Below are 13,990 nucleotides of genomic sequence, written 5' to 3'. Positions count from 1 at the left end.
AAAAGAACTTTCTGTCTGCTCTCAGCTGTCATTTGAAAGCTTTTGAATGCATTTTATTCACACACTGATATGATTCAAACACACTGGTCTTGATATACCCAGTAATATTTCATATTATTATCAAGTGTCTGCATTCTCAGTAAGAAAGACATCAAAAATAGCAGTATACTTTACATTAATTGCATGATATTACTTCATATCATTAGCAGATGTAAGTTTGTGAAATTTCCACACATTTCATGAATATACATACAAAAAAAAAAAGTGGAATTGAATACGTCTAAAGATTAAAATCATACAACAAATCATAATTTAAATGAACGATTGAACTGACATTGTTCATTGTAGTACAAATTACTGAGCACATTTGTCAGTCTCAAGTTCAACCAATCAACCCAGTTATCAAAGTTATTGTAAAAAAAAAAAAAAAACATGCTAATATTCTTTTGGGAATGGAAAAATGGGAAAACATTTGGCTAATTTAGGCTGAAATTGCAACCATCTTAACCATGTTTTTGTATTCTTTGCTTGTTTAGGTTTTATTTATTTTATAAACAGTCTATTTCCTTTTGATATTTGTTGTTAGAAAATAGCAAAACACAAACCAAGGTTTTAAGCTGCATTTAGACCCATATTTTGGTAACATCATTGGAAAACAATAGAAAAACAAAATGGCTAATTTAAAAAGTTTTCACTGACCATTTGCTAAAACAGAAAAACACTTGACTTTTTCGAGTTTAGGCGCTGTTTTGTACCCTATTCGTGGGAAGTGCCAGGAACGAATGACTTTAATTTAAGAGGGGTGCAGTAAAACCCACGACCCTACTTTTGAGAAAATAAATCGACGCTGGATTGGTCGAGCACAGTCACGTGACCACCGCTGCGCTGGAGTTTTTCTACGACAGCTGGGAGCCGCGCGAGAGAGAGAGGACAGAGCGCGAGAGGCGGCTGTGCCTGCACGCTTCGCACAAAGTTTCTGCAGCATGGGAGACAAGAGGAGTCCGACGAGGTAAAAACAAACAGAAAGAAACTCCCACAGCCGTGGCTTCAAGACACTCGAGGCCATCTCAGGACTCGAAACAGACCATTAGGCAGCGCGCGTGAATGAGAAAGACGCAACAGAGTGGCCACCATGGCGGACTGGCTGTTTTATCAACCTAAAGTGTCATTTCATTAAACAACGCGTCGCTTGCGCAGGCCTCCCGCTGACTTTTTGCATGGATAAAATCACATATGTGTTACGGAGCTTTCTACAGTCCGAGATGTGATGTTCTTTCTGTTTGTTTTGCTTTTTGAAGGCCGAAACGGCAAGCGAAGCCCTCCTCTGACGACGGCTACTGGGACTGCAGCGTGTGTACATTCAAGAACAGCGCCGAAGCGTTCAAATGCATGATGTGCGATGTCAGGAAGGGAACGTCAACGCGGTGAGTGCCACACGATATCTGAACGCTAACAATTCTCAAATCTAGTGAGCTGCCTAACTGGACGTAATATTTGGACTTTATTCGGTAGCCAGAATAGCAGATCTGATAGCCAGCTCACTATGTTTTGAGACTCAGCCATTAGCCGTGTGTGTGTGTGTGTGTGTGTGTGTGTGTGTTAATAATTACACAGTTAATACAATGTTAATAACCTCAGGAACAAATGTGAGCAATCAGTGTCACATTAGTGCTACTAAACAGCTCTGTTAGTAAAACATCAATGAAATCCTTATCAATTTAGGCTATTTCAGAAGTAATTGGCGTGTATTTCAGTTAATTTGTAATTCTAGACAAGTAAGTTACATTGGCAAGTCATGACACAACCTATAAGCAAATAATTGTAAGTTGTTCTTTTGGCAGTTCAAACAACTTTGGGATTCACCAATCCTACCGTTAGTATCTACTCATAAGATTAATACTTGTATCATTCAATGTTTCCAAGCATCTTGATGTAATGATCTGTTTGGTAAAGACCAGTTGAAAGCATGTTAGTGATTTGGAAGGATGAAAAGAGCCCACCTATTGCAATATGTGTAATAGAGCATTTTTAATGAAGAGGAACAAATTCAGCAGGACAAGCAATTATCTTTCAAAGAATTAATGCTTGGGTAAAGCTGTTCCTAAATGTGCGGTCAGATTTACTTTTGTACAGAGAATTTTCATGGTCGAAATCAATGCGTGTCATTTCCCAACACAGATTTCGCAACTGGTTCAAGTTGGTAATGGGAATTTGCCGTGTTGACTAACAGAAAGCTGACTGCTTTGATAGTGACTTCTGTGTGAGCTATGCTTTATATGTTGCAACGCTATTGGCGATAGACAATGGACCTTTTTTGCCCATGAAATGTCACCAAAAATGCATTGGTGCTGCTGATTGTTTCTGACAATTTCACTGAAATTTTGCTAATGTGTCTACTGTCTAGGGCTGGAACAAACAATATCTTTTTTCAATCGATTAATCTACCGATTAATCGAATAGTCTAACGGTTATTTTTTTCCCTCCTGGTTAATCTATTGATTTTTTTTCTCTGAATAGTTGATTAATCCTTTAGTTAATTTACGTACTTGGGTGTTTACTATGGCTGCGTTCACAGTCGCTTTTGGGGGATTTACAGCAGCAATTGCTTACAAGTGTGATTCCTAAAATGTTTTGTTCATTCAGGAGATTAAAGTAGCTGCTTGAATTTGTTCATTCAGCTGTATGATCAAACAACCGCATTCTAACTATCCTAAGCGACAGTGTCAAACATTGCGGTGTCCATAAAACCGTGAAGTTTTACCACGATCGACAGCGCGTAATTAAATAAATGAGTCAAATTGAGGCACGAGTTTAAATAACCAACAACAGCGTTGTATGCTTTGTAACCTGTCGCAGCCACGACAGCTCGTAAAAAGCAGAATTCTGTATTATCTAGTTCTGTGTAAAATTTCACTGTAGTAGTCCAAATACTAACGCTGCCGTCTCGTCGTTTTGAGGTAAGAGAGCGCCGGGAGGTTTTTACTTTTTAGATGCTTTTGCAAGTTGTGCTGCTTCGGTTTGAAATGTCTAAAACATTTCCACACTTTAGATCGGGCTCTATTTTTGTAATAACTGCTGATTCTCTGCATGTTTCCCGGGACCCGCCATCATTGGGGAACATAAACAGTGCGAGGAATCAACGCATTCCACGCATATCAACTAATTTACGTAATCGATTACGTCGAAGTGTCGTTCCAGCCCTAAATGTGATTGCACCTTAGGTCGATATTACAGTGACTGTATATGGAGGAAAACAAGAGTACAAAGTCAAATAAAATCAGAGATTTTAATTAGTTGTAGTAGAGAATGAAATGTCCAATCATGCGCAATAGGCCTACGTGTTTTTTTTCGGAGAATGTACAGTCGGTATCAGCCGATGCTCTGCTTTTATCGGCCTCACAGATAGCATCTATCCTGTGGCACAGATCCAGGAGAGAGCGCTAACGACCTCATCAAAGAAGACATTTAATGGGCTCGTATTTTCTCACCTTCATCTTATCCGTCATAAAAATCCTGTTTTGGAACAGCCAGCGACTGAGTCGGCAGTCAGTTATTTCCCTTATGTCATTAAGATGAGATCAGGTCAGGAAGTAAAGCATTCCTCATCTGCGTTTCGGAACATAAACGCACACTAAAAGCAGATGATGATGATGATGATGATGATGATGACAGACCTCAGCTCTCAACAACAGCACCAGATAATGATCATCTTTCTTTAGGGAGATTGTTTATAAAGCTTTAATTATCTTTCAAGTTTCAGATCCCATTACCACTGCTGAATTAAAGTATTACAGCAGTTATTTGAAGCCAACAAATGTTCATTTTCACTGCAAAAGTGCGTGTGGGAGGGCGGAGGATTTTTATGTGGGGGTGGGGTGCTGTCACTCGTCCAGGCCACCGCAGCAGCTGGCGTCCAGACGGCCTGAACTCATTTGCATTCAACGGCTTAATCAAGAATGCTGTCATCAGAGGAGGCATCATCACATCAGGATGCGCGCACACACACACACACGGACACTCATACCCATAAATAAACCCATGATTGCACATCTGCCCTGTTATAATGCCTCGGAGACGGCCACAAATGATGGGTTTTAATGATGATGTCCTCTTGATTGTGTGATACTCGGAGGCCATTCATTTACGAAGAATGGAGAGCTTCTTGACACACCGTGTGTTCACTTTTCTCCTGTAAATCTGCTGCGTTTGGCAATTGTATACGTAAACGCAAAGACCATGCATTGATTCTGATTGCTGCTTTTTGCTTCATTATCTTTCCAAGCAACCGTCAAATGTGAACGACAACAAGGTGTTTGTTTGTATAAATTGCGGTTGTGTGCAGCGGATTGCAGATTAATGTTTTATAAGGGCACGATTTAGCTGAGCCTGACTGATGTGTGGTGATTGTTACAAGGGTTAATTTAGAGCATGTTTGTTGGCCATCTTAACAGATATTTCATTTGGGTCAGAAGACATGTTTTTCAGCAAGATATTATGAAAAATGTATACGTCCTTTTTTTCCCCCCGTCAAATCAATGAAAGTCAGTGGGGGTTCTATGTTGTTTTGGACCCCATTAACTTTCATTATAAGGACAAAAACAGGTGTAAGAAACACATTGTAAGAAAGTCATACAGGTTTAGAATAACCTGAGGGTGAAAAAAATGAGTAAATATGTTTTATTTTAAGGGGGATTATCTCTTTAAAATCACGCAATACAAGCCTCTGAGTGAATGTTTTTTTAATGTTGCTTCAACACTGGCTATATTTGCTCTTGTTCGAAGAGTGGTTTGTTTACTTAGTTTGTTACCTTGTGCTGACAGACTGACAGTTAATTGATGAAGCTGCAGAGCTTCTTGTTGAGCATTTCAAGCCATTCCCCCTTTGACCCACAGAACCTGCCGGCAAACCTCTAATTTCAGTGTACCGACACTCTTTGCCCCCAGCAAAAGTATTCACTCTACAGTATTATACCATTCAATTACCACACATAGAGAGAATGTCCCCTCTAGACCAAACGCTTTTTTTCTTTTTTACTTGACCTCTCGCGATGACAGATTGAGCAAAAGAACGCTGTATTTTGTTGTGTTTCACATTGGAGCTCTGTTTGACTTGACATTAATGTACATTTGTGCTGTCACAACAAATTTAAGGCAGTCAATTATAATTGGTTGACATAACCTGTGCGCTCTATAGGGGTATCACTTAAAGAACTGGACCGACCAATCATCCCTTATGACTGTCAGTGTCGGTGAGGTGATGATGACAAACAGGATTTCGATTGCGAATGATTACTGAGGAAAGCATAAATCTAACCATCATATTTTGCAGTCAGAGTCATGTTTTTTTAATGCTCAATGATGCAAAAAAAGAAGCACTATGGTAGAAATGTGAAATATCAAGGAAGCTGTGTATAATTAGGCTGTAATTTTAATATTTTAACTGAAATATTTATTTGTATATGTATAGGACAGGAGGCACTATATTAGTCAGTTGCTACAGTGTGCCATTTGAAGGAGTTCAGCATGTGAAATCCTCTCTAATTGCATGTGTGCAGAAACCCAGAGTGCTGCACTGTGAGTTCTCGTCTCTTTGCCCAAAAAGGCGAAACTAATGCAGTCTGAGAAAGCGTTCCCAGCATGCCAATGCCAAATAAACCAAAAGCCACATAAAACATCCACATTATTCAGTAATTACAATAGCCTGTTATCATTTATTAGAGAAATTTTGCATATGTTTTGCAAAAGCACATGCCCATACAGTCTCAAACGGGTTGACCTCATTTTGATTCTGACAGTTATGAGCCTTTGATGAAAGGAGAGAAAGCTGGATCCCAAAGCGAGGGAGAAGCAATGTGGAACTGCAGTGTGGGATTTTGAAAAGCAGCTAAAAGAAAACGCAAATGCTTGGAAAGAACAGCCGAAAACGGAGTGTGGAGAGGTGGGACAGTGGGAGGCAGTGGGCCATCTGTCAAACGGGGCTTGGCAGTGGAGCGAAGGAAGGAGCAGTATGGAGACTGCATGTTCACACAGTGTAGCGCATTAATCATGGTGTCCCCTCCCATCGCTCAAGCCCATGAGTACACAAGCCTCCCCAGTACAGTCATTACACCATAATACAAACATGCAGATATGAACACATCTGAGAGACTCTTGGCTCAGAGGAGAGAACGCAGCCCTTGTGTCCTTCTTAAATTAACACAGTAATGTGGGAAAAATGTTTTTGTTTGTGCACTGCTGTAAGAAAAGACATCTTTGTAGACACATTTGGTTACTGTGCTTAGATAATAGCTGACATTGACATGATTATATGACTTTTTTTTAGTAAAATAGTTTATTTACTAATGAAACTGACTTAAATGTATGAGATGCCAAGTTACGTTGTGAGAGCCTCCGCATTCAGTGACGTTTGCTAAGAATACACAATATATTGGTATTCTTTTTTTTTTCTTTTTACATTTTTAAATATTGTATATACGCTCGTCCAAAAATTAAAGTCCCTGTTTGGATTTAAATAGCCAAATGCTTGAGTCTATGATTGGATGGTTATTGCAGTGATTGTTTCTAGCATGTTATGTGTTTGGCAACAGTTCTTCTAACCCTGATTGATGGAGTGTGTAGCTTTTAATTTCTTAAACAACCATGTAGGAAGACGCATCATGGCCATATTCCAGGATGACAATGTCAAGATTCATCAGGCTCAGATTGTGAAAGATTGGTTGGGAGGGAGCAGGAAGAACAATTTTTACACATGAATTGGCACCTCTGAGTCCAGACCTTAAATTCATTGAAAGTCTATGGGATGTGCTGGATTTCTGTACCTGACCCGACTCGCTTCTCACCCAAAACCGACATGCATAATTTTTTTTTTCAAAAGGAAAAACCCGACCCGAGACAGACCTGATCAAATTAGACCCGAGTCTGACATGACGGCATTTATTTTCTAACCCGACTGGCCCCGAACGTACTCAGCATTGCACAGCCTGCAGCCCCACGGTCAGTCATGAACAATCCTGGTGTCCTGCTGACTGATTTGGCCACTGTTCCATTACTTTAATTTATTTACTTATTATTATTATTATTCATTTATATTATTGCCTGCCCGATGGATACACGTTATTTCTGAGTTCTGCTTTCAATTGTGACCAGTGGATTGGATAAATAAACGTGATGGCTCGATAAAAATTAAATCGATAGTCTAATAAATCATGGATTCGCTAGTGTCTGCAACACTATTTACCTCATGTCGGGCGACGGGCTCTGCACACAAAAAAGAAAAGCCCTGTATGACCATGCAACGTAATGACGTGAGTGGCTTTTCCAGGTGGATCTCATAGCTATAAGATGGATTTCTGTGTGCGAGGTAACAAACGTTTGTTCCTTTTCTATGTGCGTTTCTCAAAAATGCACTTAACACAAATGTGCAAGTAACGCGCTGAAGTGCTGAAATATCAATCAACTATAAACTTTAATTCAACTATAATCACTGGCTTCCGCAAACGGCCGTACGCAAGTCGAGTTCCGGCAGAAGAGTGACCTATGACGTAGGAGTAGCGTAAGCTTAGGGCAGAAGAGTGACCTATGACGTAGGAGTAGCGTAAGCTTAGGTGAGACTCAACGCCTCTCGCGGTTCAAACTAATAGGGCCGGGCAACAAACTCAATCACATCTTTTCTTATATCGAAATCCTTTGACATTTCTCTTCTCTTAAAAAGATTCTTGCTTTAGACTTCTAATTCGCCACTGGTGTTTTGTTTTGCTCTATCCTCTGCACTTCTGCACTCGTAAATACATCATGTGTCGGGTCTTAGATCACACTTCCGCTGGAACTAGACTCGCGGAAGTAGAATTAGGCCGTTACCGGAAGCCAGTGATTATAGTTTATAAACAGGGGCTGCACATTACAGGGTGCGCATACGTAGTAAAAATAAACTATGCACACCAGAAAACGTGGAGGGAAGCGCTCTTGAGTACCAACATTTTTGGGGACAGGGACACGTTTACTTACTGGAGTATGATTTTTCTCCATCTCTGGTAAGATAGCAATCATGATGATAAGTGTGTTCATTAATTATTAGTGGTGCAACGAATCGGAGTTGATCCGTGATCCGTACGGACCAGGCCCCACGGTTCAACGTGCATGTGATGCGTGGATTAACTGCTAAGTTTAACCATCATAGAGTGATGATTGGACGTGTTTTGTCTTGCCAATTTACACATTCAAACAATTTTAAATGCAGAAGAAGAGGTGAAAATAGGGACTCGCGTGCTGTTATCACATAACCCAAATGCTCGCACAGAGAGAGCGAAAGGCGCGTTTCAGACAGCACTCTTAACATCGAATTGATTCCTCTGTTTAATTGCGCTTAATCGGACACATACACACAAGATTGTCAAAATACCCGTCTCGGCAAGTATTCTCACGATTATGTCATAAGTGAACAGTTGAGAAAGAAACCGGATGCGTCTCAGTATATTTGGTCCGTACATTCATTCGGTCTTAAAGTGACAGCAGCCTGCTGTTGTCTGTCATAAATGTTAATCAAATAAAAAAACATCATCATCTACCATGTTTGAGAGAAAGGAAGATCAGAGCAGTCAGGAGGAAAGTGATGACGACAGCTTGTAGGACAAGTGTGCCGCGTAAAGTCTGAGTACCAAGCAGCATATCCAGGTGCTCCCTTGAGAACCAGACCAAAAAAAGTTATTTGAACCCCGGTTTATGAATATAGATATTTTTCTTACAAAAACGCATCGCTTCGCTTTAGAAGGCCTTTATTAACACCCTTGAGCCGTATGGATTACTTTTATCATGGATGGATGCGCTTTTTTGGGCTTTAAAATCTAGGGGACCATTCACTCCCATTATAAAGCTTAGAAGAGCCAGGTTTTTGTGTGGAAGAGTCATATACACCTAGGATGGCTTGAGGGTGAGTAAATTATGGGATAATTCTTATTTTTAGGTGAACTAACCCTTTAATACCAAGTGTAAATGGGGCCTTTGACTAAGTTATTTTATTATGTCCATTTTATTTATTTAAAAAGTAGCCATGTAATAAGCAGGATTATATAAAGTCAGTGAGTCATTATTGCAAAAATAAACCCAGTATTGACCAAATAGTTTGGATTATATAAAAGCGTAGTTGGAGCTTGTATGCGTGAGACGAAGAGTGACTAATGACTGAGTAATTTCACAAAATCTCTCACTCGCTCATAACAAACATTCAGAATTAAGCAGGATCAGCAATGTTAAGGCCGAATTACTCTTGTCTGGCATGGAAGAAATGCATCACAAAGTGGTCGATTGATTTTCTCTGAATGGCACGTCTAACAGTGCAGAGTGTGACGGGTGTGACAAATCCACAGCAAGCAGCCAGGTCTTGACATGCAGCGAGGTAACAACAATAATAATGGCCATTTTCACTTGCTTTGGGCTCAGGATCAATGCTAATGACCAGTTCTTGGCTGCTCCGCTTTAAAGCTCTGGATGTCCTAATTTCACAATGTGTGACTTAATTAGCTATTCCCAAAGCACTCGGGGGTTATGGATGAAAGCGTAAACATTGCACCAGTGCACAGATACTGAGAAGCTGTTTTTAAAATCACTGTGTGTGTGCTGGCAAAGCAGACAGCAACTATGCTGGCCTTCATACTGCTCTGTTATGGTCTGTTTTTGGTGTAACAGCTGTTGTTCTTGACATTAGAGCAACAGTCGTTCTAAACACCACGCTACTGAGGGGACTTGACCCCGAGCTCTGATCTGAGATCAGTATGGGTGGTTCAGCTCGTAGGTCCAGATATAATCTGTAATTGCCACAGCGGTCGGGTCGTTAATTAGGGGTGCAACAACTGATGCGTTAAAATAAGAGCAAGACCGTATCCTACAAACAAACCTCAGTAGAACAAGGGCTGTTCTAGCGGTGGCCAATTGGTAATTTACATCCATTGGTTCAATCAAGAGCTGGTGTTTTAAATAGATTTTTATGAGAACTATTATTATAGAATTGTTCATATTTTTTTCTCTCTTCAGTGTGGTTTAGTTTTTCTTAGTCTATCATTCATGCCAAAGTGGATGTTAATTTTTATAATTTAAAATGTAATTTTCTCAGCACAATAATATACCATGCATCTAAACATTTTAGAAAATGTTATAGCATTTTTTATTTATTTAAGGTTCATGTTTAGGCATGGAAAGCTAGTATATTAGGGATATATTAGCTTGTATTAGGAGGTTAAATTACCAGGGTTTTTGTTTCCCTGCTGTATAAAGGAAAACCAATGAGTGAAATTGTCTGTTTCTCAACTGTTGAGAAAACACATTCTTCTCCGATTACTCTATGTAGGCAAGATTTCTCAACTGGCTACAACACTTGCTTGTTTTAACTTGTTTTCCCCCCACATAGTCCTTTTCATTTGGCCCTAGTGAGCTTGTTATCCCGATTTGAGAAATCTCACTTTCTCGCATCTCACACTTTCTTATTTTTTTCCCCTCACAGGAAACCTCGTCCTGTTCCCCAACTGGTAGCCCAGCAAGTCACACAGCAGTTTGCTTCACCCATACAGCCTAAAAAAGATAAAAAGGAAAAGACTGAGAAGGACAAGAATGAGAGAGCACCGACACTGAAAAAGAACAGCCACAAGAAAATGAGGTGAAACATTGCAAATACTGTGTTTATGAATTTACTAAGTAGTTCCTACTCCCCAAACTAATTAACTAGTTGTTTATTTTGCATTTTACGTAGCACACCTCACACTGTGGAAAATGTATATGGTTGTTCTCTATTTCAGTATAAAATATTTTACCTGCCACAATGTACTGAGAATTATGGAACACTTTTCTCCCTTTAGTGACAGAGGTTTTACACACACAAAAATCAAAGAAAAAGAAAATAAATGTTTCTTGAGCACCAGATCAGCATATTAGAATAATTTCTGATGGATTATGTGACATTGAAGACTGAAGTAATGATGGCTGTTTTACTCCATTTTAAAAAAGGACTGTATTCTTACTTAATGTTAGTATGCATTTAAAATATGTTAGGGTTAGTTCCTTATGAAAAATGTTAAGTACAGAGCTTTGTTCAAATATACGTTTATGTATGCCAAGTAAGTCTTCAAATCAATGTTTCTGATGTCATGATTAATCTCTTAGCTCATTAGTTTGGTTCATTGCCTACCTAAGTCTTTTTTAATTGCCTATGGATGAGAAAATGCCTGCAAAACCAAGGCTGCTGGTCTTTACATAGTGCTTTATTCAATACAGATTGTTTTAAAGCAGCTTCACGGTAATAAACGGGTAAATGAGTGTTAATTTAGCAAAATTCATAAGTTCTACTGAAGACAGTAGTGTCAGAATGTTTAATGTTGATTGAGTTCAGTTCAATAACGGTGTCAATGTTGCAAAGTTCATCAATTGTGAACATTCAATTAATCTAATAAAGCAGCTCTACAGAAGGCAATAGTGTCATTATTCAGCTCAAGTGAAGTCAAGACTAGCAAATCTGATTTGTTCTTTATTGCTCTCCGTCCTGCAGGCCCAGGTTAAAAAATGTGGACCGGAGCAGCGCACAGCATCTGGAAGTGACAGTGGGAGATCTGACGGTTATCATAACAGACTTTAAGGAGAAAACTAAGCCCTCTTCCAGCTCGTCCTCCAGCGCGACATCTGGAGACCACCACAGCCAGAGCGGATCCAACTCAGACAACACAGAGAAGGGGATCTCCAGATCCTCGTCCCCGCGAGGGGAGGTTTCCTCACTCAACGGAGAGTCTCACTAGGAACCCGTGGAGTATGAACATTTACTTCCAGTCTCCTGCACCTAATATATCCATTTTAAACGAACAGACACAGGAGTGCGCTTATGTATGTCAAGACTTAACGAGACACAGACTTAACCCAGCAATATAAGCCATCTCTCTCTACTACCACAGTTATGGGATCTGGAGCATAGGATTTCACCATGATATTCTTGTCCTGATTTGTTACAATGCCTAGTAGGTCAGCTCGAGATAAACTGTAGAGTTTGTAAGCAAATTTGAATTTGATGACATTTAGACCGTTTAATTAACATGGTGGTATTATTAATTTAGATAAGTGTTGTTGTCTGTTTGGATGTGGACATTGACACCCGTTCATGTTCTCTTCACTATAGTTTCGTAAACCATTTTTTTAAAACCACAGTCTGTAATTGTTGCAACAGCACACATTACATCCTGGGAATTGACCCTGGGGCTTAAAAACATGTTGATTCAACTAGAACGTTGTACTAAACATACTTGCTTTTACATTAATGACAGTTGCAGCAGTTGCGTATTGAAACTTTAATATACTTTCAATGCATTACGGGGAGAGCGTTAAGCCCTCTATGAATAACTGTGATCGAAACAGTACTTCCTTTTTCAATTGTTTGTTGCACCTGCTGGTACTTTTGTACAGTTTTACGAAAACCCCATCAAACGCAGAAATTCATTGTTCATTTGTTCTTGTTCATGCTGTTTTATTTGACACTTGTCATGGTAGATTGCATCACATTTGTGTGGCTAGTTGTTCTACCAGCGCTGTTTTGTGTTAGATTGTCTTTATATAATTCTGTTAATTCCATGAGAAACACAAAAAAAATTGACAAAAAAAAAGACAAATGAATTTGTAAGATGTTAAATTCATCCCCTACTTTATGATGAATGGTGGTATATAAATATATTGCAGTATAGGAAATATCTCTTAATAAAATTTAAGATTTAGACTCCTGTCGTCAGCAAACAGATTTATTTCTAGGGCAAACAAAGACCTTAAGGGAGTGATTATCAAATTTGTTTTTTTTTGTGTGGTGAAATGTCTTTTAATTTCTTTGTGAAATGCACATGACATGCATGAGGGTGATATTCAAAGTGTTGTGGTTTTTACCTCACAATGAGGAGTGATGCAATATGTGACATACAGGTTCAGTCAGAGTCAATGTAGAGCAGAAAGCCTGTTTTGCTGGTAGACAAATCCAGTTCCTCTGTGCTCCCCTTAGGGAATATTGAATATTCATGATGTTGTGACATTTTAGTCTACATGTACTATTGTTACGTTTGACATTTATTATTATAATATTTTAAATGTACAACTACAAATTTAGTTACTAACCATTATTACACAAGTCATGCTTTTAATTTTACTAGTAGGTACGGTACTAAGAATAAAAAAATAAAATAAATTAATGACTAGTCATAATGGCTATTAAATTCACTTAAATAAATCCTACTTGTAAGATTAAAATGCATGTTGTAAAAATTGCTATTATTAATAATCATTTAAAATCAGTGGCACATAATTCTGTAAAATTCAACTACAGAAAATAGCTATAATAATGGAACAAATACAGTTGAAATAAAAATAGAAGTTAGTAATTAAAATACTTATAACTTTGCTAGTAAATTGAGGAATCAGTCTTGAAGGATTTGTTGTAGTAGGGGTCTTTCTCACGCCACTTGTATGTGGGGGATGGTGGTGGTCGTTAATGATAGAAGCTTGCCTCATTTGTGCGAATCGGTTCTCTCGAAGTTCATTTCAAAGAACCGATACAGTTGTTCTTTAGGAAATGACGTCATTTCGTGGTCTCAGACAGCCTGGCAAGCATTTGCTCTAAAACGTTCCAGTAAAGTCATATGTAGGCACATAGGTTTTTTTTTTTTTTTTTGTTAAAGTTTTATTAATAAGTTTAATTATAATTTTATGTATCCAAGTTCAGTTTGTTGCAGCCATGATTTAGCTCATAACTATTAATTTAGAATCTAAATGTATGTTTTGCATGTTTTATTAACAAAGTGCTATTTATTTTAAATGCTATTTATATAAAAAAAAGTCATTTTTATTAAAACTGTCAATAACGATTTTTTTTTACACATATTTCTAGAACGATTTATTCGTAACATTTCTGATATTTGGCTACTCCTAAATATTTTATGTTCTATGAATCAGTGAATCCGATTCTTGGAAAAGAACCGACTCA

At 38.6% G+C, this 13,990-nt stretch overlaps 1 protein-coding gene across 1 annotated transcript; it reads left to right on the top strand.

The window, feature by feature from the left end:
• The first annotated feature begins 860 nt into the window (after positions 1-860).
• On the top strand, positions 861-12,739 carry yaf2 (YY1 associated factor 2). Its single transcript, XM_084408143.1, has 4 exons — positions 861-1,009; positions 1,299-1,424; positions 10,493-10,645; positions 11,531-12,739. Exons 1-4 carry the CDS (start codon positions 984-986, stop codon positions 11,772-11,774), a joined length of 549 nt encoding a protein of 182 aa, XP_084264269.1. The 5' UTR covers positions 861-983; the 3' UTR covers positions 11,775-12,739.
• The last annotated feature ends 1,251 nt before the right edge of the window (positions 12,740-13,990 follow it).

The sequence above is a fragment of the Rutilus rutilus genome, assembly GCF_951802725.1.
Source record: "Rutilus rutilus genome assembly, chromosome: 4".
In the NCBI taxonomy this organism is placed as follows: Eukaryota; Metazoa; Chordata; class Actinopteri; order Cypriniformes; family Leuciscidae; genus Rutilus; species Rutilus rutilus.
The sequence above is the reverse complement of the archived record's forward strand: the minus strand, read 5'-3'. Positions and strand labels throughout refer to the sequence as shown.

Excerpts from the sequence above, each read along its gene's own strand:
- yaf2 (XM_084408143.1), top strand. The coding sequence starts at position 984 with ATGGGAGACAAGAGGAGTCCGACGAG. Across the intron at positions 1,010-1,298 it reads GACAAGAGGAGTCCGACGAG|GCCGAAACGGCAAGCGAAGC; the intron begins GTAAAAACAAAC and ends TGCTTTTTGAAG. Across the intron at positions 10,646-11,530 it reads AACAGCCACAAGAAAATGAG|GCCCAGGTTAAAAAATGTGG; the intron begins GTGAAACATTGC and ends TCCGTCCTGCAG.